General features: G+C 33.9%; 1 protein-coding gene across 1 annotated transcript in view; it reads left to right on the forward strand.

Annotated features, from left to right (window-relative positions):
• The window catches only part of LOC115881346 (neuropeptide Y receptor type 5-like), a 202,563-nt gene that overhangs the window by 157,260 nt on the left and 19,442 nt on the right, over nt 1-25,861 (forward strand). The window contains exon 5 of the mRNA XM_030898791.1: nt 13,289-13,459. Within this exon, the coding sequence (XP_030754651.1) occupies nt 13,289-13,459 (171 nt within the window). The remainder of the gene's footprint in view (nt 1-13,288; nt 13,460-25,861) is intronic.

A 25,861-nucleotide genomic window follows, 5' to 3' on the forward strand; every position in this document is an offset into this window, starting at 1 on the left:
ATGATCCAAAAAACGAAATGCTCAGAAAAACATGGTTCTCACTGAAAAATAATGTTTTAGGAAAATTTCCTCTCTAAATCATTGCAGAGTAAGTTTTAAATATAGGGTAAAAAACAACCTTTTGATTAACCCTGTATAATAAGCAAAATACTAAAGTATATAGAAAACTAGTTTAGAGTTTATCAATTAAAGTAGATATATTTATATACAGTTTGGTAAAAAAATTATGAAAATGGGACTTAAAATTAAAAAAATATAATACTTTAAATTTGAAGAAAATATTTTTCGTTACGTTTTTTTTTACATCTGAGTGGTATTTTCAAACCATCAGAGAAAAACCATGAGCAATAAGTATACCGGGTACGTCTCAAAAATGGCTCACCCCTATAACTTTTTAATTTTTTTCAGATAAAAAAAGGAGATTTGGTATGTTAGTATATGACATAAATTAGGATTGATTGACGTATTCATTTGTTTTTGGTCACTTCCTGTTTCACCGGAAATGACTACAACTTTTGATTTTTAAATGTCACCCTGGGTATTTTTTTACTTTATTCGATAAAAAAGGACAGTCTGAATAGAATGACATATCATATGTCAACTTTTCAGATTCTCGCTTAATAAAAAATCGTATTTTAAAATTTAATCTAGAGTGCCATGGTTATGTTAAAAACACTAATTCTTAATAAAGAAGCCTTGGAAAAATAGATTTGATCGTCTAATGTTTTTAGCGTCTTATCCTGGCTAGTTAGAAAATGCTCGAATCGTATTTTTAATCATATCTCAATTTTTTCAAATGGAACGAAAGTGACTCATTAGCATATTTGAAAAAAACATTTTTTTACGAATAATTTGATACCACACACTTTGTATTTTGAGTCAAATTTTCGTTACGAACCGCAAGTTATAATTCAAATAAACTATATGCGAAAATGTCAAAAGTTGACATATGATAAGTTATTCTATTTAGAGTGTTATTTTCTATCAAATAAAGTAAAAAAATACCAAGGGTGCCATTTAAAAATCAAAAGTTGTAGTCATTGCCAGTGAAACAGGAAGTCATACCAAATCTCTGAAAAAATAAAAAAGTTATAGGGGTGAGCCAGTTTTGAGACTCACCCGATAATTTCACATGGGCACATATAATGCATACCATCGAACCCGTGCATCCTCGGATCATGTGCGCGGACCTTTATCATTAATACTCGTAATGCCATACAATTATTAAACACATGCTTTTCACATGAGCGGGAAATTAATTTTGCAGGATAATTGTTTCTCTTTTTTAATACAGCAAACCATTATCAAGAAAAAAGCATCAATCTTATGAAACCTCGTACTGTTATTTTGACTTCCTAGACAATAATTTAAAAGTAGCTGTAATGTCAGACTCTTTGATTTCCCTTAGGAGAAATCCATTTTTTCGGCCCCTCTCAATCGGGCAACCATTTCAGATTGCTTGACGTGGCTTGTCAACAAAGAGAAATCGACTAATTCATTTTTTTTTCCGACTCTATATAGAAATTATTAAATATAATAGCCTTCAGGGCCGCCGGAAGGGCCGGACGAAATAGTAATGAAAAACCAGATCAATAATTAATCGGTACTGTCAATTCCTACATTAAAATACATATTAGCAATTACCATACCACATAGGGAAGAAATATCTGACTAAACATTATAAACAGGTAGTATATGCTAGACGTATCCTATTATAGTTTACTGAAATTATGCTCAAAAAAATTCTTAGCACGAAAGCTTTGGGATAGTTTTGATTTCTTCTTTTCTGTATGTTTTTGGAGTGCTCTATTCGAAACTGGGATTTGCGAACTCATTTTCGTGGAAGCATCTTAAACAAAATATAATAAAGAAATATAAATTTGATTTGTTCGTGGTATTTTACTTATAACTCAAAAACTAGCAACTTTTTGTAAATAACCCTTCTTTCTATAATTCTCGTTTTTAGAAATTTCTGAACAAACTGTTTTGGGTCCACGGACAGCGAAACTGACCGTTCAAAATAACACTTTTTCTACTACCCACAACCTTTATTTCTTATTAATGGCTGATGCCCTAACATTATATGAGGCAAATATTCATTTACAAGATGCTGAAGAGGATCCCGATATTCTTATTATCAAAAAAAGCTTATAAGTTTGCCTCATTAATTAAATTAATTTATTAACAATAGTGGGAAAAGATAACAATCTTTTGGTGGTTTTGATTGTTCCGGATTGAATATGAAGTAATATACAGAAAATGGTAGCAGAATAGAATTCTTACAAAGAAATGCATCCTCATTTTGAAGCCGACAAATCTGTCTGATCATATACTGATTCTGCACGAAATAATTGATTGTGAAAAAGAAACGAAAATGTTCTTAAATTCTTATAGAAAAATAATTAAACTGCTTGCAACTAAATACTAATGTTTTCAAAGATCACTTATACCAGAACGAGACTGCCGAAGTTGGAATTCTATTTCTTATAGCGCTATATACAAAAAATCTCAAAAATGGCTCACTCCTATAACGTCAGATGAAAAAACGATTTGGTATGTTAGTATACGACATAAATTAGGATTAATTAACGTATTCAATTGTTCTTGGTCACTTCCTGTTTCACCGGGAATTACTACAACTTTTGATTTTTAAATAGCACCCTTGGTATATTTCTATTTTATGCGATAGAAAATGACACTATGAATAGAATGACAACTTTTGACATTTTCGCATATGATTAATTTGAATTTGTAACATGCGGTTCATAACGGCGAACCATTTGTAACAATTTGACTCGAAATACCAAGTGTGTGGTTTCAAATTATTCGTAAAAAATGCTTTTTCCAAATTTACAAATGAGCCACCCTTGTTCCATTTGAAAGTCGCTGGGGGGCGCCATATATGGTACTTGCCCGGTCTCAATATTTCCCTTCCGCCGGCCCTGATAGCCTTGAGAATAAAAAAGAAATAAATAAACCCCAAATCATAGACAGAATACACACAATATATTATGACCAAATACCACAATATATTTTACCAAATATTGTATATTTGGTCACCAATATATTTTGACCAAATACACAATATATACAACTTACAATTTAGGAAAACAATATACCATATGAACATCCTTCAAAACACAAAATACACTTAGATCCATTTTAACCCACAATAAATCAATGAACACTGGAAAACAAACAAAAAATGTAATATACAAAATACCATGTGAATATGATAAATTTTATATAGGTGAAATATCTAGATCGTTAAATGTTCGAATTAAAGGACATAAAGATTATTTAAGAAAGGGCGATTTTAACAAATCTAAGATTATTTGTCAGCATTCATGGGACACAGGGCACAGAATAAATTTTAATAACGCCAAAAATATAATGAAAGAAGCGATAGCCTCTAAAAGAAAAATAAGAGGCACAGAGTATAGACACAACCAAACTTATATGGAAAAAATCATCTATTATTTTTCATAATTTTTGAGACGTATGAAAATATTGTGTTTATGAATAAAACTCAGTCCTTACCAATGACTTTTAATGAAAAATAACCCATATAGCAATAAAAAATTTAATCAGTTCCCAAAATAAACAAAATGATATTTTTTTGGTTTCTGAAACGAAATTAAGATTTAAATTTTTAATGGCCAAAAAGCAAAAACAAAAAGAAAATTGATAATTTTAATATTCCTTGTCCTACCTCTAGCCCTTATGCAAGCTTCTAATCGCGCTGGCATGCTTCTGAAATTCGCATGGCATGCTTCCTAATTATCAACGTTGTCTTGAGGTATGTTTTCCCATTCTGGGTAATGCTGCATCAATAAGCTATGCATTTTTTCCTGGATTGTTTCGACGAGCCCTAACCCTTCTTTTGAGCTAGTCCCACAAGTGTTCGATAGGGTTTAGATCTGGTGAACATGCAGGCCAGTCCAAAACTATGACCCCTTCCCGTTTCAAGACATTCTCTAGTCACATGCTGGTATGGGGAGGTGCAGTATCGTACAAGATGTTAAAATTATAACCAATTGCAGCTCTCCAAAGACTAACGATTTGGTCTAGCACCAAGTCAACATATCTCCGACCCGTTAAAGTTTGTTGAAGTGGTAACAATGGAGTTTTTGCTCCCAGTATAATACCTACCCAGAACATTCTAGTTCCTCCTTTATATCTTGGTACAGATTTGGCAGTCTGAAGTCATGCTCGTCTTTCTGGAGCTCTGAGAATCAAAATTCGAAGGTTATCTGATCTTAGGCCAAATCTTGTTCTCATACGAAAAAAGGACATTTTGTCAATTCTCGGTTGTCCAGTTTTGATGTTGAAGGCATCAATTTAGCTGGTCAATTTTGTTTTGCCGAGATAACTGTGAGATCCGTAACTCTGTCCTACTGTAAAATCCTCGAGAACGAAGCCTTTTTGTTATGGTTTCAACCAAAACGTCCACACCTGTAATCTTAGACTAAAAAGTCTGTAACTGCCAGAAATTGTCCTTGTAGCTCTGGATGAGAAACATTGGGATTTATTCTAGCAATTTGGCCCACAAGGCGGTCTTGTTGTTCAGTTGTGACTATTTGACGACTTTGTCTGGGCCTATCCTTGTGTATTCCTAATTCCAAGTATCTTGCATATGTTTTCGATACAACACCCTGGGTAACGCTTACTATCTCTGCTACGTCTCTTTGGAGCATTCCTTGTTCGGTGAGAGCAATAATTCTTCCCCTCTATACATCTGTTAATCCAACATAAGGCATTTTTTTTAATTTTTTTAGATCGAATGAAACTTACCGGACAATCGTGATTTTACTACTGAACACAAAATTCAAAAGAAAATAAATCGCAGCAGTCGTTATTATCATGTTTATTTACAACAAAAAGCCTTACATTAAGGTCGTATACCAATTTTTATCCTTGTAAAAAATTTAGTCAGAATTAAAGAGTGATTCCATATAAATTTGGTTGTGTGTATTTTAACAACGCAAAAATTATTATGAAAGAAGCGATTGCTTCTAAAAAAACAAAAGACGCTTTGTAATACAATCTAATAAAAATAAATGTATTGCTTATGCATCTGGAGAGATTATTAATGTATGGCAATCGCTTCTTTGATTTTAAAGAACATAACATAAATAAACATAACATAAGTGAAAATTAAAAACAAATTAAAAAATAATATTACAGAAAGTTTGAAACTTTTTAATTTTACCTCATTAAATAATTAGATAGTAATTGTTAATCTTGAAGTTTAACTTGATAAAATGTAATTTAAACGGAACGTCAACGGTTTTTATAGACGTATCTGAAAACTAAAGTGTTCTCGAATAGTTGCATTTAGATATTTTAATTTTTTTTTCTTTGTTCCTTGTGTTTTTATTCCTTGCTTCTGACGACGGGAAGAGATAAACTTTCCAAAACGTTAAGCAATTTTTTTGTCCGTTAGGCAAATTTTTTTATTAGTAAACCACTGCTGAAAATTAGTCGCCGTTGGATTAACACAGCAGTGTTAAAAAAAATAACTATTTTATTCTGTAGATTTTCTTACAGTGGCCAGTGGCAAAATACCAACAGGACTTTTTTTGAAGAGAAGAATCCGTCACAGAGGTATTGACATTTTTTAGCATTGAGAATATTTTAACAATAATTAATTAATTAACTGCAATAAATGCGTATTTTCGGCCGTTACTAATGTCATCGAAATAGTATTGTATGACATATGGACTAAAAGGTAATTTAGTTATCCGAAGGAATTAAAGAATATAATTAATACCTATTTTGTCCCAACAAGCACAACTATTTCTTTTTTATAACACAAGAAATTTCTTAACTCAAGTAGTCTATCGAATTTCTTTTAAATAAATGAAGACAATCTTCTCCGATTACTTTAAAAGGAAAAAAAGACAATTGATTCACCTTTCAAGAAAGACTCGTAAGAAAAAAGAACACAATTTATTTACATTTGTTCGGGATCTATTTCTCATTTGTATCCTGTCAGGTCGGTATTGGCAAATTTATTGCCAGATGCTCGTATTCGTTTTTATTAGTCTATGGCTAAATCCCTATTTAAATCAAATTCAGATCAGATTGAAAATGCATTAGAATGATAGATACATTTTTGATAATAAATATAAAACTAAATATTACAGTGTGACCCAGTATTGCCAATACGATATTAACCAAACCAAACCAATAACCTCTTATCAGGTTTTTTGATTCTTGCACTACCTACAAAACGTACAAAGTAGTAACAGTAACACCACAAAAGTAACACTCGTCTACAAATCATCATCATAATCATAATTTTCAGCTTATTCAACCATTTCCAATTATGGTGTAGCCTCCCTCACATATTTAGATACTCTCTTTGCAGTTTGGCCCACTTATGTATATTGTTGTCTATGCGAGCCCACGTTATCCGTGCTAATCTCCCAATATTATGATCCCATCTCAGGTTCAGTCTTCTTCTAGGTCTCTTAATTCCTCGTGGGTATCATGCTGTAATTTTGGTGGTCATTTCTTCTTGCCAGGTGTACTGCCCATTGCCATTTGGGGGATTTGACTCTGTGGATGACATCATTACCTGGGTTTTTTGTCGTATCAGCTCTATTCGTTTGCAGTCTTTCTTGATTATTCCTTGGCATATTTCGTTCCATTGAGCGTTGTGCGACCTGCAGTTTCCTTATGATGTCCGTTTTAAGTATCCAGGTTTCGCCTGCATAAGTCATGACTGGTAGTACGCATTGGTCGAATGTTTTCTTCTTTAAATAGAGGGGCATTCTAGATTCATGATTGAGTTTCTTTTATATGATTGAGTTTCTTTCATAAGTACTCCATGCTAACTTAATTCTTCTGTTGATTTCTGGTAGTAGAGATCCCGAGCTGTGTTTTAGTTGTCCCAAAAAATGTTATTTCCAGTGTTGTATTATTTATTAGAATGTCTTTTTTTTCCAGTAGTTCATTATATATTACTTTAGTTTTTGCTAAATTCATTTTGAGACCAACTTTATTGCTGGCTATATTTAGTTCATTAATTTGTGCTTGTAGTTCTTCAGAACTGTTGGCAATTACGACTATGTCTTCAGAGAATCTTAGATGGTTAAGATATTCTCCATCTATTTTTAATTCTTTTTTGGCCCAGTCCAATTGACGGAAGATTTCTTCTAGTGTTGCTGTAAACAGCTTTGGGGATATAGTGTCTCCCTGTCGTACTTCTTTCTCAGTGAGAAACTCTGGTGTTGTTTTATACATCATTACTCTTGCTTTAACTTCTTTGTATATATTGGCGAGAGTTTCTGTCAATACCTTGTCAGGCCTGTCAATACCTTGTTTCGCTAGGAATAGAATGTTGTATATTTGTTTAATCTTACATAAAATTAACGTTCTAGAAATACTCATTCCATATAGTAAATAAAACACCTACCTACTAAAAGATTCTTAATTTTATTTAGTTTTTCACACAAATATAGGTTACAAAAAAGCGTTATAACAAAAGAATTATAAATTATATAAAAATATTATTTTCTAACGGTTGAAATATAATAATTGTTGTCACTCCGTCATATCAGCTGTATAGATACAAAATGGTGCACTAAAAATGCTGTCTGTTAGATATTTAACTTTCAATTTATTATCAAATTAATGAAAGAAAATCAATAATTTACTGGCTGACTGTGCAATCGAACTCTCAGATACAGAATATTGAGATAACGCAATAAATCAAACCAAAAGAGCTCCTAAAGTCGTCACAGCCCTCAAATTTATTTAGCTTTTTTTAATAAATTTTATAAAAATTGCAGTTAAGTTTTGTTATTTACTGATATAAAAAAATAGGCATAGGTATTCTCTCTCCTATAAAATATAATATTTATAATATCGATCTTAGATTTTATTTTTTATTGATTTACTTTTTAAAATTTTGAAAATTTGCAAGGTTACGATACAGATAACTATACAGGGTGCAGAGCTGCCACAAGTCAGTTTTAAAAAAGTCTTAAGTCTTTGGTAATTTCTAAAATTAAAATGATTTAGATCTTATTTCAAATTCAATATAAAGGTCAAATGATTTAAATCTTTGATAATGTAGATGATGAAATAAAATGACTTAAGTCATTTTATTTCAAGTCACGTCATTTTTGTAAAGACTTAATATAATAATAAGACATAATTAATAAAGACATAATTTTTAATAAAGACATAATGATTTGTTTTTGATTGATGCCCTCTAACGGACAAACGAAGCACTTTTGTATAAAGGTAAATTATGTGCAATTAATTTATTTTGATTCAAAGAATACGTAGTTGTTCTATGTCCACGGAATATTGGAAGTCCCTGTATATTTTGTAGGTCTGCTTTGGAAAAATAAATTCTCCAAAAATTGTTTCTCAAAAATTATGGGATGTGGCGTTTTTTTACAAGAGATAAAAGATGTAGTAGATACTAGAAAGAAAAATTTACTTATTACTATTTTTATTAGTTGGATAATATTTATACTAAAATTTATGTAGGGATGGGAGTAGTTTTCACCCTTCCCGTATTTTTTCTTGGTTTTTGTGAAATTCAAATGTTAAAGCACTTAGCGAAACATAGACACCCAAAATTTCATTCAAATCGGAATAACGGATCTTAAAATATTTGAAAAAATAGCGGACTTTTGTATAGAGATAAATTGTATCGAATGAACTTATTTTGATTCCGAAAATACGTAGTAGTTCTATGTTTATGGAATATTGGGGCACCCTGTATAATATACAATATTTTTTGGTTTATAATTTTTGACCCGATATACTTAGATATATTTTTTCTTTTTGTTCTTGCTATATTTATTATCTTTGCTATATTATCGAGATATTATGTTTTTAACTAAAAATTAAAAGAAGATACTTTTTTTTTGAAAAACACAAAATTTTGAATTTTTGTTTTCAGGAAAAACTGATTCTGGGGTCGAGCGAAAAATATTTCCACTTATTTAAGACTCACCCTGTCTATTTTAAATTTAACGATATTTTAACTAGTAATTAATAAAAATATTCTCCACATAAAAACATTATCAATCGAACATCTCCAAATTTCACATGCCAAAAACAAAAGTTCATATCCGAAATCAAGGGCGTAGATAAGGGGGGGGGGGGGTACTGGGGGACAGTACCCCCCCCTGACGCTTGACGAGATACGAGAATTGAAATAGTCATTGACTATGAAAGGATTTTTTTTAATTAATATCCGACATCCGACATATAAGAACACTTTGTATGCTTTTAATTATGTTGATTTATCGTTTATAATATGTTCGACCTAATTAAAAGCACACAAAGTGTTCTTATTGGCCAGGACAGATTAGTGGGGTTAACTCTAATCAATATCCATAAAGATATTGAAAAAAATGTTGATGCTGTTATTGATAGGTTTTCCAAACAGCGTACTAGAAAACTTGATTTTGTTTTGTAGTTTTATTTATAGTTTTTATAGTTTTTTTGATAGTTTAGAGTTTTTTATTTATAGTTTATAGAAAATTAACTAATAAACGTCGTTGTTTCATTTTTGTTTATGTTATTTACAAATCTATATTTTAATTTTTGTGTTATATTTTTATATCTTTTTGAAGACAAAAAAAACGCCATCGTTTTAATTCGACAAAAAAATTCCGACGGTGATTTTTTTTGCGACTTAATCATAGTACCACCCCCATAGCATACACCTATCTACGCCCCTGTCCGAAATAGAAAAATATTAACAATCGCACTTGCAAAATTCTGTCTATTAAAAGCATCATTCCCAGCTCTTTTTCTGCTCTCAGCAGGATATTTCATTTTATTGATGTTTCATCTCTGACATTTAATAAACACGTTAGAGCCAGATATTTGGGCGGGCGGCGCTCTCCAGCTTTAGGCAATTGTTTCCGTTGCCCCAGATTCGGCACCGAACCGGATGTTCCCTTCCAAACTTGATCCAATAGATCGGTGGTATATTCCAGAGAGCTCATAAACTCCAGCTCCAATAATAAACTCCCGGAAAATTCGGTGAAATCCATTCATCGCATCTAATTAACGCCAACTTTTATGCTGAAACGTTTAGACTTTGTTTTGAAGTTAATTAATTTAAAATGAAAAGGAATTAAAATATGATATTTTTAATAAATACATACTCCCCGACATGAAAAACCGGAACCTAAAAATTTTGATATTTTTTAAAATTTAATATATTTTGTTCTAGTTGGCCGATTTTGATATGTAGCTAAACTATTTGACTTTAAGTATCTCTTTCTTAATTAAATTAAAAATGAGAGTTTCCATCTGTCAATTATACGAAGAAAAACAAAATGTTGATATTTTGGTATACCGTGCTAGCAACTGTTACTTTTGGGTCGGCATTTACATGTGTGGAAGTAATTAGCATAGGGATCTTATTAAGTCGGAGTGAGAGAAATGCGACCGACCGACGCGACGCGCGACGGTGTGCTATTGCGGCGTTGCCGATACGCCTTTCCCTATCAAGTAAAGTAAAATCACGATCGCAAACCCCTTATTTTTAAAAGACTTTTTTTATAAGAGATAACTAGATAAAATCATTAGACATGTTTTTGAGCATCTGAAATGGAATTATAAGGATATCGTTAGGGTGTCATTTTTTTTATAACGAGAAAACGTCAGTTATCGCGATAATTTAAAAACTCAACTTTTTAACACATAACAGGCAATAACTCAAGAACCACTTTAGATATTGAAACTTTTTTTATTTTCAAGATCGGATATTTTACAATATGTTTACATAAGAAAAATTCGATAAGGTTGTTTTTTCCATTCAAAAATTGTAAACAATCCATCCATTTACTTTTAGAGCATAGCAATTTTTAGCAATCGTGTAATTTTTTTATTGATAAAGATTTTCACATACTGTCTACAAAGAAAATATAGCTGAAATATTAACAAAGTTCTTGAAAAATCTACAATCTATTATTTCTAATAGATTTTGAGATATCAATTTTTGAATTCAGAGTTCTAATAGCGCGACCACTATCGAACACCCACTCAATTCCACTTAAAAAAATTCAAGCTATAGGGAAAATTACAACGACTCGTTAATAAATAAACAAATTAAGTATCATGAGACGTAATTAAATCGTGAAGCTGAACGCATGACACCATTTCCCTAGAACCTACACCTTTCCCTAGAACTTTAAGTACTAACAGAGGTATTGATTGGGTCGACCGGTCAACTGCGACAAATCTGCTATATCCCGTTCCACGTCTCTTAGCGATGTGCACAGTTTCTCGGTTTGTTTCATGCGTTTGGCAACGTGTTTACTGTCCTCTCTTTGTTCAGTACATTATAAACGCATTGTACTCTTCTTACATACGTAAATCTCGTGTCAAGACTAACCTTTGCCAGCCCCTGGTATATAAGAATCGCTTTTAAAACGTCCTTCGACATTGTGCGATGCCTAGTCGCCATTGGTTTCGTTCATTCCAGTCTCCGTCACGCAGATCCCTTGAGCTCATCGCCTTCTTGACACCCTCTATCCAGTTTGTCTTTGGTCTTCCCCGTTTCCTTCTCTGTTGTGGAAGCCAGTTTAGTACCTTCTGACGCAGTCGCGTGTTGGGCACTCTCTATTTCCTCTACTATAACTGACTATACTACTAACTAATTTCTGCCTACCTATTTTGTCTCTGATTGTCTCGTTTCGTACTCTATCAAGTCTTGATATTTGTGCTGATCTCCTTATCGCGTCCATTTCTACCGCCAGTAATTTTCTTTTGTCATTCTCCGTTAACCTCCATGTTTCCGCCCCAAATAACAGATAGCTCTTGATTATCGCATCATAAATTCTTAGGTTTCTGTCTTTACTTATTTCGTTACTTCAGAGTATATTATACAGACATTTTATTACATTTCTGGCCTTGACTATTCTCGAGCTTATTTCGTTGTCGTCTTTCCCGGATTTATCGAAAATAACGCCTAGCTATTTGTATTCGTTACAATTATCGAGTTTTATTGCTGTTTGATCCGATCCAAAGCAGAGATATTTAGTTCTTGTAATATTTATTTCCAGCCCCCAAACTTGGTATTCCTCTTTAATTGCAAAGTGTATAAGCAAGAATCTTCACTTATTGGTATGCCCATGCCTCTACACTTGCTTTTCCACTGCTTTTAAACTTGGTTGACGTATATTTTAAATAAACTTGGTGACAGGCAACACCCTTGTCTTAATCCTTTTGTTTTAAAGAGTTTGAAACACCCTGTGGAATATGTTAAGTTATATCCTTTCTCGATAGTTTGTTTTTTGGTTCATCTGAATACGTTACATAGGGGGAATTCAATACAAATTTTAAAAGATGGCAAACTACGGTTTCTTAGCGATTAGCTTTAAATAAATCGATTAGAAGTTCTTATAAGAAGGTTCCCTGACGTCTAGCATATGAACTTGTCTCGAGAAAGCGACTGCAGTATATTTTGTGCACACCTAAATCTGCTAGCGACATAATTTTGTTCTCTATCATCTTCAATTAAAGCAACTATAGCGGATACAACTTCTGGACTTAAAACCATCTCTGCTAGAATAACTGCCTAACAACCAACAGACAATAATAATATGACTTTTCAATAACAAAATTGTTATCGATACAAAGGTCACTGTGACCCTGCATCTTTTCGGTCATATGATATGTAGATTAATATTTAATTAAATATTTAATTCAAGATATCATATTTTTTGTTAGATATGATTGTGTGGATTTTATTCAAAATATTGATACAGAATTTCGAGGGGTTGGAATATAATTGTTAGGTGGAATAAATATTGATACGGTATTTCATTGTTGGAATTACATGTACGTTTTCTTGGCAGTCTTATGGCAGTCGTCTATAATTATGTAGCAGACAGAGGCAGTCTTTTTCGCAGTCATTGACAGTAAAATGATATTTTGGCAGTACATGCACATTTTAGCCAAGTAAAACACCCCTCGCAATATATCTTATATTACTTCTATTTCTATATTATTTATTCTATTCCATATTTTTATTTTAATATTTATTCTCATGTATTCTTAATTTATAATTTTGTTTTTATTCTTGTTCAATTTCTAATCATTTGTCTGACCCTACTACATATACCTGATAGAATTGTATAATACATACTTCAATTACTACTGGTCATAATAATTATTGTAATATTTACTTTATCATACTGTAAATAACTGTATAAATTTTGCGTTTATGAATATCTTAAAAGAAAACGCATAGTTTGGTTTTAGGCATCAATTCTAATAAACTAGTCAATTTTGTTTTTAGTTATGCTGGGCCTCTGGCTGCCATTTCGTACTTCTTTGTATGCGCATCACGAGAGTTGGCCTACCACAACGCACCTGCAGTGGTATTCTACGAATCAAGGGCATCTATAAATCGAGCACAAGACAGTAGAACTAGAAGAGATTCGCATTCTACTGTCACAGCCGATACGAGGTAAGTTGCTAACATTTTTTTATTTCTAAATAAAATACAATATGATGCGAAAAAAAACGGCGTCAGGGATGGCTATGAAACGAAGATCGCTGTCATTTTATATGGAAAAATATATTGGGAATGTCATCGGTGGTCATTTCTAAGCCAATTGGACGCCGTATTTTCTTTCGATCATACGGGGGTGCAAGGGGTATTGAAGCGATACATATAGCCTAGCTTACCCAAAAGTCAACCTCACCTTCACGTGGTGCACCCTGTTTACACAAACGAGGCTCTGACGTCCGAGTATAGGCGGTATAACCTTATACAACCCTCAGACCTACCATCTTCTGGGGAAAAGGAGTAATAAAATACACCTAGCCGGCCGAGAACGTAGCACAAGGGAACTATCGTCGCAGTCCCTCAATGTGCCATAGCCATCCCGTGCTACAAAGTTGCAGCCAAAACTGTGCGGCAGCGTAACCGCCACAGTTAAACCTTTTCACGCAGCTTACACACAGCAATGATGGAACATTCGGAGTGGGACAAAATTATCGTCCGGAGGTAAAATACCCCTCAATCGGATCTCCGGGAGGGTGCCTACTCGAGCGTATCATCGGAGAAACAAAAACATCAATGTTTCACGTTCGCGGCGTGGAACGTTCGCACTCTACTGGACAAGATAAATTCAAATCGACCAGAGAGAAGAACAGCACTGGTCTCACAGGAACTCCACCGATTAAATATAGATGTTGCCGCTCTAAGCGAAACACGCTTTGCAGATGAAGGTAGTCTCAATTGAGCATTACACCTTCTTTTTGGAAAGGTCATCCCGCAACACACAGGAGAATTCATGGTGTAGGCATTGCGATCAAAAACGAAATCGCCACCAAGTTAACAGAAGTACCTATTGGTGTCTCCGAACGTCTTATGACCCTAAGGTACCCCATATCAGACAAAACTTACGTCAACATCATTAGTGCCTACGCTCCCACCCTTGACGCTAAAATTGAAGATAAGGATAAATTTTACCAAGCTTTACAAAATGCCCTTCAACGAATTCCAAAGCACGAACGAATCATCTTGTTAGGTGACTTTAATGCCCGTGTAGGCAAAAACAACAGGAAATATGGCCTGACGTATTGGGAAAACATGGAATGGGAAACGCAAATAGCAATGGTGAACGCTTATTAACAACATGCGCAGAGTATAATCTTTGCATCACCAATACGTGGTTCATGTTGAAGGACAAGTTTAAAGGTACCTGGAAACATCCTAGATCAGGCCACTGGCATCAATTGGACCACATAATCGTTCGAAGGACGCATCTAAAAGATGTTAGGCTCACAAAAGCTAGAGTAGATGCCGAATGCGGCACTGACCACCGACTTTTGATTTCAAAAATGAAAATCCAGTTAAAACCCAAACATCCACGCTGTAAAAAGCAAAACATGACCAGATTGAACGCACGGGGTCTAGAAAACAACAATACCGCCGACGCCTCCGGGAAGCCATCAAAGAATCACTTCCACCGATAACTTCAATCTCAGTATTGGAAGCTGAACAAGGCTGGACACAATTAAGGATGCGATTCATAAAACCAGCGAAGCAGTACTGGGAAAGTCGAACAAAAGAAACAACCAGACTGGTTTGACGAAAATCAACCGCATATACAGGCTTTGTTAGAACAAAAGCATAGAGCATATCAAGCCGTCACTGCAAATCCACATAATCCAAGACTGGTAAACAACTTTAAAGCAGCCAACAACACGCTTCGAAGAGAACTGCGCCAAGTAAAGGATAACTGGTGGTCACAAAAAGCGAATCAGATTCAAGAGTACGCCACGCATCACGATTATCGTAAATTCTTCGAGGCTGTAAAAGTATACGGTCCAACTAAGAAGCGTAAGCTGCCCAATCATGGCTCAAAATGGCGAACTTCTAAAAAGAGAAAGAACAAATTAGAAATCGCTGGAAAGAACATTACAGCCATATCCTTAACCAAGAAAACAACCCCAATATGGAAGCATTAAACACAATACCTCAGTATAACAGCCTCGATGTATTAGACATCCCAATAACAGAACAAGAAATAAAGACCTCCATAAAACAGCTTAAAACAACAAATCAGCTGGCTGTGACGATATTCAGCGGAAATCTATAAGTGTGCAAGTAAAGAACTTATTGGTCATCTTAAGGCTCTCTTTGATGTCGTATGGGAAAGCGGAGAGGTACCTCAGGATTTTCGCAATGCGAATATAGTGGAATATATTTAAGAACAAAGGAAGTGCATCAGACTGCGGAAATTACCGGGGAATTTCGCTATTGGCTATCGGCGGAAAAATTCTTGCAAAAATAATGTCAAACCGCCTGCACCCACATATAGAAAAATTCTTCCAGAATCGCAAACGGGTTTTCGTACCAACCGCGGCACTGTCGATTCCATATTTTCCATCCGTCAACTACAGGAAAAGTAAAAGAGCAGCAGTCTAAACTTTATGTTGCATTCATCGATCTAACAAAAGCCTTCGACTCTGTGAACAGAGATGCGCTTTGGGCAATTATGGAAAAGCTCGAGGTACCCAACAAATTTCTTACAGTGTGTAAAAAGCCTCCATAACAACAACAAGTCAAGAGTGTCACATCATGGATCACTGAGCGACCCATTCCTAACAAATACAGGAGTTAGGCAGGGATGTGTCTTAGCGCCTCTCCTATTCAACATTTTCATGGCAGCGCTCTCCATTATAGTGGACAGCAAACTGCAGGAGAGAGGATTGGGCATTAGATACAGATATGACGGCGGTCTGTTCAACATAAAAGACTCAGGGCAAAACACGTACAAAATTTATCACAGAACTTCAATACGCTGACGACTGCGCTCTAGTTGCAAACACGGTACAACAATTACAAGAAATGTTGAACACATATACCTGGGCATACGAGGCTTTGGGCCTTAAGCTGAACATCGGCAAAACTAAAATCATGTGCACTCCCGGAAGATCACAACAATGCTATAAAAATCGGAGAAGAACTATTCGAATATGTGGCGGAATTCAATTACCTTGGCAGTTTGATTTCGGAAAAGGCCAATATTGACTCTGAAATTCAGCACAGATTAGTAGCGCCTCAAGAGCATTCTGGAAATTAAAAGACAGGGTTTTCTACAATCATGACTTGAGTACAAAAACAAAACTTGCAGTATACCGAGCAATTATAATTCCCACCATGATATATGGAAGCGAAACCTGGGTGCCTTACCGCCGACACATGAACGCATTGAACAAGTTGCAACAGAGACACCTTAGACAACTCTTAAGAGTCCGGTGGTTCCATCATGTCTCAAACGTATCGGTCCTTGAAAGATCTAACTGCGAGAGTATTGAAGTCATGGTCACAAAATCCCGCTTAAGATGGGCTGGTCACATATGCAGAATGCAAGAAAACCGCATACCAAAATCTCTGCTTTACGGTGAGCTTGTGGACGGTAAGAGGAGGCCGGGTGGACAACTGAAAAGATACAAGGACATTTTCCACGAAAATTTAAAGGGAATTAACATGCAGAATGAGTGGGAAAAAGCAGCTCACAATAGAACTCAATGGAGAAGGGTTGTAAACTCAGTTAACAGCGGCAACCAAAAAGTAGAGAGGCAACAAAGCAATGAGATTTTTGAATGTCCGGAGTGCGGTAGGCAGATAACATCACGTATCGGGCTTTTCAGTCACAGAAAAGCTCATGAAAGAAAACGCCTTGCGTGACCATTTTCTTTATGTGTGTCGAATACTCGTCAGCGGGTAACGGCTGTATGTATGTATGTACGATCATACGGTAGTTTTATTATTCATACAGCTCTAATACCTAAGGTAAACGTACCTATTATTAGCACCACCTCAATTATCGGCACTAATTCTACATAATTTCAAAAAATAAGATATCTATGGCAAGATTATTAAATAAAAGTATTTCAAGACCTTCAGCGAATCTTTATCTACGCGTCTTCACAATCGAACAACTGTCTCTCAAAATCAGTAATTGTCACTATCAAAAATATACTGGTCGGTTCGCGCTAAACTCTTGTATAAAGCGTTTCTTGGTGTACGTGTTAAGAAACAGGTAAGCTATATTGTGTTATAACTTCTGAATAATGTTTGTTATAAGCGTTTAATTGGGTCTCATATAGTTAGGATGTATTATTTTTATTAAATGCTTGTCAAAAACTGCTTTTCTGTAGCTTTTATGAGTATTTAATGGGTGCCGAAAATGGGTACATAAATATTAGTGAATGATCCAATTTTCGGCAGATATGCCGATAATTGGTTATACGCATTGAACTGTATTTAGGTTGATTTTGTCTTTAGCCCTTAAGGTACCAAAAGAAGTGTTTGGTCATTCTATGGAAAATAAAGGCACGAGATTTTACACCAATTTTCGGCACCCCTTTTTTTATTGGAATTAAACCTAACTTTGACATAATAGTAGTGCCGATAATACATACACTCACGTGCCGATAATTAGAAATGTATTTTTTTAGATTTAAATTTCACCACAATGGAAAAGAAAAAACCGATTCTCTATTCTGTGGAAGACCTAAATAAAGCTGTTAACCCCATTCGATCTGGAATGCCATTTAAAGCAACTAGTAAGTTATTAGTACCCAAGTCGACCCTACAAGACAAAGTTAAAGGCTTTAGAGAAGAAATGTGGACCAGAAACCATACTAACAAGAGAAGAAGAAAATGTATTGGTAGCATGGATATTTCGGATTGCAGCCTGTGGATTTCCTGCAACAAAAACAATGTTGTTAGATAGTATTCAGCTATTGGTTAAAGAACTGAATAGGCCGAATAATTTCACAGACAATAAGCCTGGACGTAAATAGTACGAATTGTTTCTTAGAAGGCATCAAGAACTGGCTCCAAAGATTTCTCAAAACCTCTCATCTGCAAGAAATGGCCTTAGAGAAAATCGCATTCGTCAGTGGTTCATAGAAGTAGCGGCCTTCTTAGAGAAGTCAAACTATCTTCACATACATAACTGATGACCCTGGTCACGTATTTAATTGCGACGAAACGGCTTTTTTCCTCAGTCCCAAAGTTTTAGTTAGAACAGAGGACAGGAGACAAAGTTTCAGTTAGAAAGGATGATAGAACAGTTTACTCATTTGAAAGTAATAATGAGAAGGAGTATCTAACGACTTTGGTAACTTGTAGTGTCTCCGGTCAAATTTTACCACCAATGATCGTTTTTAATTACAAAAGAGTTCCCAAATCAGTTGCCGAAAAAGTACCAGAACATTGGGGTATCGGAAAGTCAGAAAATGGATGGACGACCGGTGTAACATTTTTTGAGTACATCGCAAATATATTTTATCCTTGGCTAGTCGCCCAAAAAGTTCAGTTCCCTGTTATTTTGTTTTTGGACGGACATACATCCCATCTAACGATGGCCGTCAGTGAGTTTTGTAGTAAAAATAATATTGTTCTTATAGCTCTTTGTCCAAATGCAACACATATTCTACAACCATCGGACGTAACAGTTTTTCGACCATTAAAACTTGAATGGAAAAAGAGCGTGCACCGATGGAGAAAAGAAAATGAAAGTCAAAAGATTACCAAAGACCCTTTCGCGCCTATTCTGGAAACAACTCTTCAATCAGGGATATTTGTCAAAAAATGACAAATATCTCTGATATACCGTAGTTAAAAATGACCATAAAGACTGAATAGGTACCTAATATTAGTATTTAGTTAATAAGATTCAAATCATTCATTTCTGTGCCGATAAACGGATCTTATGTGGGCCGAAAACTAGAACATTAATTTATTTTAGTATGTCGATAATACAAGCACAGCATATTTTGTATTTAAATACGTTTGTAAATTTTATGTGTTCTCTTTAGGTTTAAATAAATTGTTTTTTCGTAGTATGATACCTTTAATTAGCCAAATTTATAATTAGAATGTCGGATCTTCCGGTATTCTATTTACTAAATTAATTTAAATGGTGCTTCTGGTACGCAAGGTGCTTAAGGTGCCGATAATTGGTACGTTTACCTTATAATTTTCATGATATTTTACTCCACTATACTATTTCAAACTTACATAAATTCCGTAAATTAGGGAATATTTCCTTTTCTTGGCAACGCCGCTTTTGCAACAACATTCGGGAAATTTTATGCTCACCGAAGAGAATATCCGTTGATTGAAGAAATAAGAAGATGCGCAAACGTATGAGCGCATAGACTTAAAATAAAATATAGACTGAACATCTCATTCATAAATAGCTGGAACATGCGGTCAGACAATGTCTTGTTATTGTTTTAGGTTATAACGAGTGCGACACGAGCGATAGATAAGTTGTCTCTGTCGTAACGGTCGTTCCCTGACGACTCTGCCTAGAAACACAACACTGTCTTTCGTTTCTCAAGTACACCTGAACTCTCCGTATCATAGCCGGGTAATTTTTTTATTTTAATGAAGCTATAATTAAATTAAAAATATATCGTATTTAAACTTTTTTATATTTTATTAAGATTTAGGATAGGTTTTTTAAATAAAAGTTTAGAAAAAACGTCTTAGAGTCCAAAAAGGATAAAAATAATAAAATACACGTTATAGAAGAAATTTTATAATCAAATTTACGTAATTTTTGAAATTAATAATAAATTATTAATTTTAGTCAAACATTTACAACCCCTAATATTAATCAAAACAAGATCTATTCCACAGATATAATAGAATCGGCGACAGGGAGAGAAAACAAAATATGATTGTCGTAATTTTTTTTCTGGTTAAGTGATGTCGTATTATGTAAATTAGAGAAAACATAAATCTGTTCCATTAAAGCAAGGAAGGTGATAGGAATTGGATAAAATGAAAACTACATTTATTTAACTCGGTACTGTCTTTATTATACCCGGTGCGTCCCAAAAGTGGCTCATCCCCATAATTTTTTTATAGGCTGTACTTAAACTGCCGTTAAACGGTAGCTTACTAAAATGCCGTTAATAGGTATGACGTCGTTGATGTGACGCACTTGACGGCTTTATAAAATATAGGAATTTTATAAGGACTAACCAATGCTATCCACCCCACCAAATAACCAACTTAACCAACGCAACTAACGTCGACACTGATAAAAAAATATAAAAAACAAATATAAATTAGTATAAACCAACCAACCCCACCACATAACCAACTAACCAATGAATTAACACCCTCCAAATAACCACGCTAACCAACCCGCCAAATAACTAAACCAATCCAACCAAAAAAAGTGAAACCAATGCAATAAGATAACGCTATAAGTAAAAAAAAATATAAAAAAGTGTTGGTCGGCGTGAGATTTGAACCACGGACCATTCGCTCACGAAGCGATAGCCTCAGCCACCGAGCCACGGGCGCTCTTGTAAAATGCTTATAGCCCAGGCATTACTTTCTGCCGACATGAATGACGTCACAATATCGATTAACGGCATTTTAGTAGGCCACCGTTTAACGGCTGTTTAAGTACATCCTTTTTTATATTTTCAAATAAAAAAACAAGATTTAGTATGGTAGTATATGACATAAATTAGGATTGGGATTGACGCATTCAATTGTTTTTGGTCACTTCCTGTTTCACCGGAAATGACTATAACTTTTATTTTTTAAACGGCACCCTCGGTATATTTCTACTTTATTCGATAGAAAATGACACTCTGAATAGAATGACATATCATATGTCAACTTTTGACATTTTCGCATATGGTTTAATTGTAATTGTAACACGTGGTTCATAACGACAATTTGACTCGAAATACCAAGTGTGTGGTATCAATATATTCATAAAAAAAATGCTTTTTCCAAATATGCTAATGAGTCACACTTGTTCCATTTGAAAAAATGACATATGTATGATTAAAAAATACGATTTGTACATCTCTTTTAACCGGCCTAGACAAGACACGAAACCCATTAGACGATCAAAACTATTTTTCCAAGGCTCCTTGATTAAAACTTAGTGTTTTTAACAACACCATGGCACCCTGGATTGAAATTTAAAATACGATTTGTTTTTAAGCGACAATGTCAAAAGTTGACATATGATATGTCATTCTATGGAGAGTGTCATTTTTTATCGAATAAAGTAGCAATATACCGAGGGTGCCTTTAAAAATCAAAAGATGTAGTCATTGCCGGTGAAACAGGAAGTGACCAAAAACAATTGAATGCCGTCAGTCAATCCTAATTTATGTCATATACTAACATACCAAATCTCTGAAAAAATAAAAAAGTTATAGGGGTGAGCCACTTTTGAGACTACCCGGTATATTAAAAAATATTGTTTCATAATGTAATATCATTTTAAAATTCTTGTTATAATATATAACAAGATATACTTATATTATACATAATAATGTTATTTTAGATTCTGAATATAATTTTAGAATAAACCGGAATATATTTTTAATAAAAACATTATTAATTATTAACAGGGTTATAATTATGATTTTGTTACAATGTAAGTAAGTAAATAATGTAATGTAAGAGAAAAAATTCAGATTTTACATTTTACTAAAATATTATCTAAATAAGCGCCTTTCTACAACAACGCCACTGACTCCTAATGGGTAAATTGAGACTTGCCTACCGGTCGAAAGTCGTTTCAAGACTTAAATGGATTATTTAAGTCAAATTTCTTGCAAATTTGGCACTGGCGAACCATATTTTATAGTTCTTGAACAAAAAAAGTCAATAAAATAAACACTTAAGGACTACAAGCTAAGAAAATGCGTTAATACAGCCGGGGACATAGCGGCAACAAAGCTTTACCGCACACGTGCGACGCGTACTACAAGATAATAAATGAATTAATAGGCTCCCTCGCCTCTAATCGGTGTTGTCATATTGTAAAGAACTTATCCTTTTTAAACAGTATCCGACTTATAATTTAGTAGTATAAAGACTATTTAATACATCTATGGAATATTAAAACCTACTTTATTAAACTGTAGTATTAATATCTCAATATATGTGTATAACAAGAAAAAAAATATTGATAATATTAAAGACGTGACAACATAGGCTGGATGAGGAAGGCTCGGTCGACTGTACCCAGAAGTAAACATGTGTACAAAAAAGATTGATTGACCGCGTTGAGATGTAAATAGTGTAGTCTATATTTTATTTTAAGTCTATGTATGAGCGATTTCGTGGCACAAATCATGTCTGTGATGTAGCTGGCAATACCGTCGCCGCTAGTCAACCTGTCCTAGATTTAGTTTAGCTCTGCACCGCTGCGTGCTGATAGCCGTTTACAGCGCAGCGGATAAAGAATACTGTACCGAAGTTCTGCTTTCAGTCAATAGAGTGACTGGTTGGCGGAGACAGTGTTGCTAGACCCACGGATTAATCCGTAGATATACGAATTTTGGGTCCAGTACGATAATAATACGGATTTTCTATCGTTAAACAATTTAATGTAATATTATATGATTAAACAAAGAACGGCGTCAGAGTTGCTGGAAATGAAGATCGCTGTTATTTCATGAGTAAAATATTAGGGTAAATGTCAATAGTCGTTATTTCCAGGTCAACTAAACGACTCTTTTCGATCATACGAAATATTCAGTACCTATATTTTTTTTTATTTTTGTTGTTGATTCTATGTTTAACACGAATAAATTTTCAATACATAAACGCGGATTTTTCATCCAAAGATATTTTCGTCAAATGTTTTCCAAATATTACACATTTTAATATGGCAACACTTACGCTTTCAGTTCCACACCATCTTCAATTTGCCTTTGCTAGCCGAATTAGAGAAAATGACTGTTTTATTTGTTGGTCGCAGGACAAGTAGTGGCGCCACTGTACAGCACTTGAGACTTGTAAGGGGAAATCAAATCAGCCTTGTCACGAATTCGCCCATTAGGTTCAAGAATACAATCAACTCTAAAACTAAATTTAAACATAGTCCTCCTCTGCTGATTTCTTTGACGAATCCTGTACAATCATAAAATATTCTACATATAATTTCTAGAATGTCACACCAGACACAAATTTCAAATAATACAAAATAATTTTGAATACGGTTATATTGGAATATATTAGAATTATAAAATATATTAGAAAAATTATCCTTGACTGCTCAGCAATTTAACTTTTAACCATTTTATTAAACTAAATTATGATGACTATGTAACTAATAAATTTAAATTGGTTGCGAAAATACACAGAATATACAAAAACTTTCCTTTTAAAATAATATTGAAACATCAAAAAATAATTTTGTTTAAATTTCTTCACGGGCAAATTAGTCGAGATCGACAACTGAAAATGAAGGAGCGAGGAAGAACAAAAAGGGCTTAATTGGAAATGAAAAGAAAATCTTTCTTAATAAACTGGCTGATAAAATTATCTTTCTTGAATATGAATCGACAAAGTTAAAAGTAAACTTGCGAAGAGTTAATAAAGTCAATTAGTCTCAATAAAAATTTAAGAGGCGAGATACAATAGTTGTTCATAATTAACGTAAACTGGAATTATATAAACTAAACTTTATTGTACTTGTCACAATATTATTTTAATACAGGCTTTTATACAGTTCCCTACGATGCGTATCTCGAAGAGAATCGGTTAAATGGAGGCGTATCTCGAAGAGCGTATCTCGATGCGTATCTCGAAGAGAATCGGTTAAATAGGCTGCAGAGATTTTAATATTGATGTTAAGAATTCAAAGAGGTATGGTCAAAGACAGTGAAAAGGGCGCCACTTACTTTGTTTATGAGAGTGGTAAAGTAAGAAACCAAAAAGAAAAATATGATATCACAACACAGCTAAAATAAAGTAATCAACAGCATTAAGGGTTTATTATGTTTATCAGGAATAAAAGTCAGAAATAACTATCCTACATTAAACATTTATTGAAAACGAACACAAGTATCATGAATTAGTCACAGTGATCCCAATAAAACCGCAAGTTATTTTAATTAGATTCGAATTTAGTAACTGTATTCTTTGAACTAAGTAAGCTACTTAATAAAAACAGGTGAAATTTATGTATGTCTCAATACGATGATGTTTCGAAACATGTCGTGTACAAAAACCTTTAAAATGAATACGTGTTAATAATTTTCATATAAAATATCATAGCTAAGCAAGAGTGTACTGTACGAATCAAATTATAACTCATAACGTTAAATAAAAATAATTTTGACTGCAATATGTGGGATAAATAGTGATAATTTACCAGGTTATTAAATCTGTTGTCTCAAAAATTATAAAATAAAAGCGTACCTTGTGTATCAAACTTAAGACTTATCTGTATATAGTTTCTTATGATGTACACAGGTAGTTAGGTATTCTCCAGACTAACAGAAGTGGATGCAGATGACTATGGCAGGAGAAGTCTTCAATATTAGCCAAAAGAACGATTGTAATGTCAGGAACACTGTCTTAAGGTCTGCATAGGTCCATACAAAATGAAAGTGGGTGAAACATACAATAATTACTGCATACCATGTGGTAGTTTTACTTAATATCATGTGGTAGTTTTACTTAATATCATGTGGTACTTTTACTTAATATCATGTGGTACTTTTACTCTATAAGTAAATAAATAGTTCTCAGGACAGATACTCAATAAAAGAAACAACTTACGGTCTGAAAATCAGCTTTACATAAATATATTCAAACCATATGCCGATCCAAACCAATAATTAAATACTCAAGTAAACGAAATAACAAACGGAAATAACTGAAATAGAATTTAGTTAGATAGGGCTATATAAAATGGCGGATAAACTTACGGTGATCATTCCAAGAAGAAACCAAACAAATACGATCTATACTCTGGATTGCATACTTTACAAGGTTTTCAAATCTCCAAATCGGATACCCATGCAATCGAAATCGAAAAGTGGATTCAGAGTGCTTTTCACTGGAAAATTTGTCGGACGCCGAAACGCGTCTTCTTCAGATCCAAATTCCCAGAAAAAAGACCTTCTTCTCAGTTTCAGAAACGAAAACAAAAAAACCCTTTTCACCACAGACAAGTGAAATGCAATTAAAGAAGTTTGGCATATAGCGAATAGATGGCGCTAATAAACAAGACAAGTAAACTGTAAGAAATGAAGTTTGACATCTAGCGAATAGATGCGCTAATAAAAATTAATTATCGAAACAAGTGACCTGTAACAAATGGAGTTTGGTATCTTTGGCATCTAGCAAATAGATGGCGCCAATACTAAGAAATTTAAATAAAAATAGAATTTTAAATTCAATTTTATTAAAGGAAATAAAAAATGCTACAGTATTACAAATAATTTGAAAATAATCTTCATAGAGAGCTTAAACTTAAAAAATTATTAAATTTTAAATTAATTAACGTTCGGGTTTGTTTTTTATTGATGCCCTCTAACGGACCAACGAAGCACTTTT

Source organism: Sitophilus oryzae, unplaced genomic scaffold (genome assembly GCF_002938485.1).
Source record: "Sitophilus oryzae breed Bouriz unplaced genomic scaffold, Soryzae_2.0 scaffold_1716_pilon_pilon, whole genome shotgun sequence".
Lineage (NCBI taxonomy): Eukaryota > Metazoa > Arthropoda > Insecta > Coleoptera > Curculionidae > Sitophilus > Sitophilus oryzae.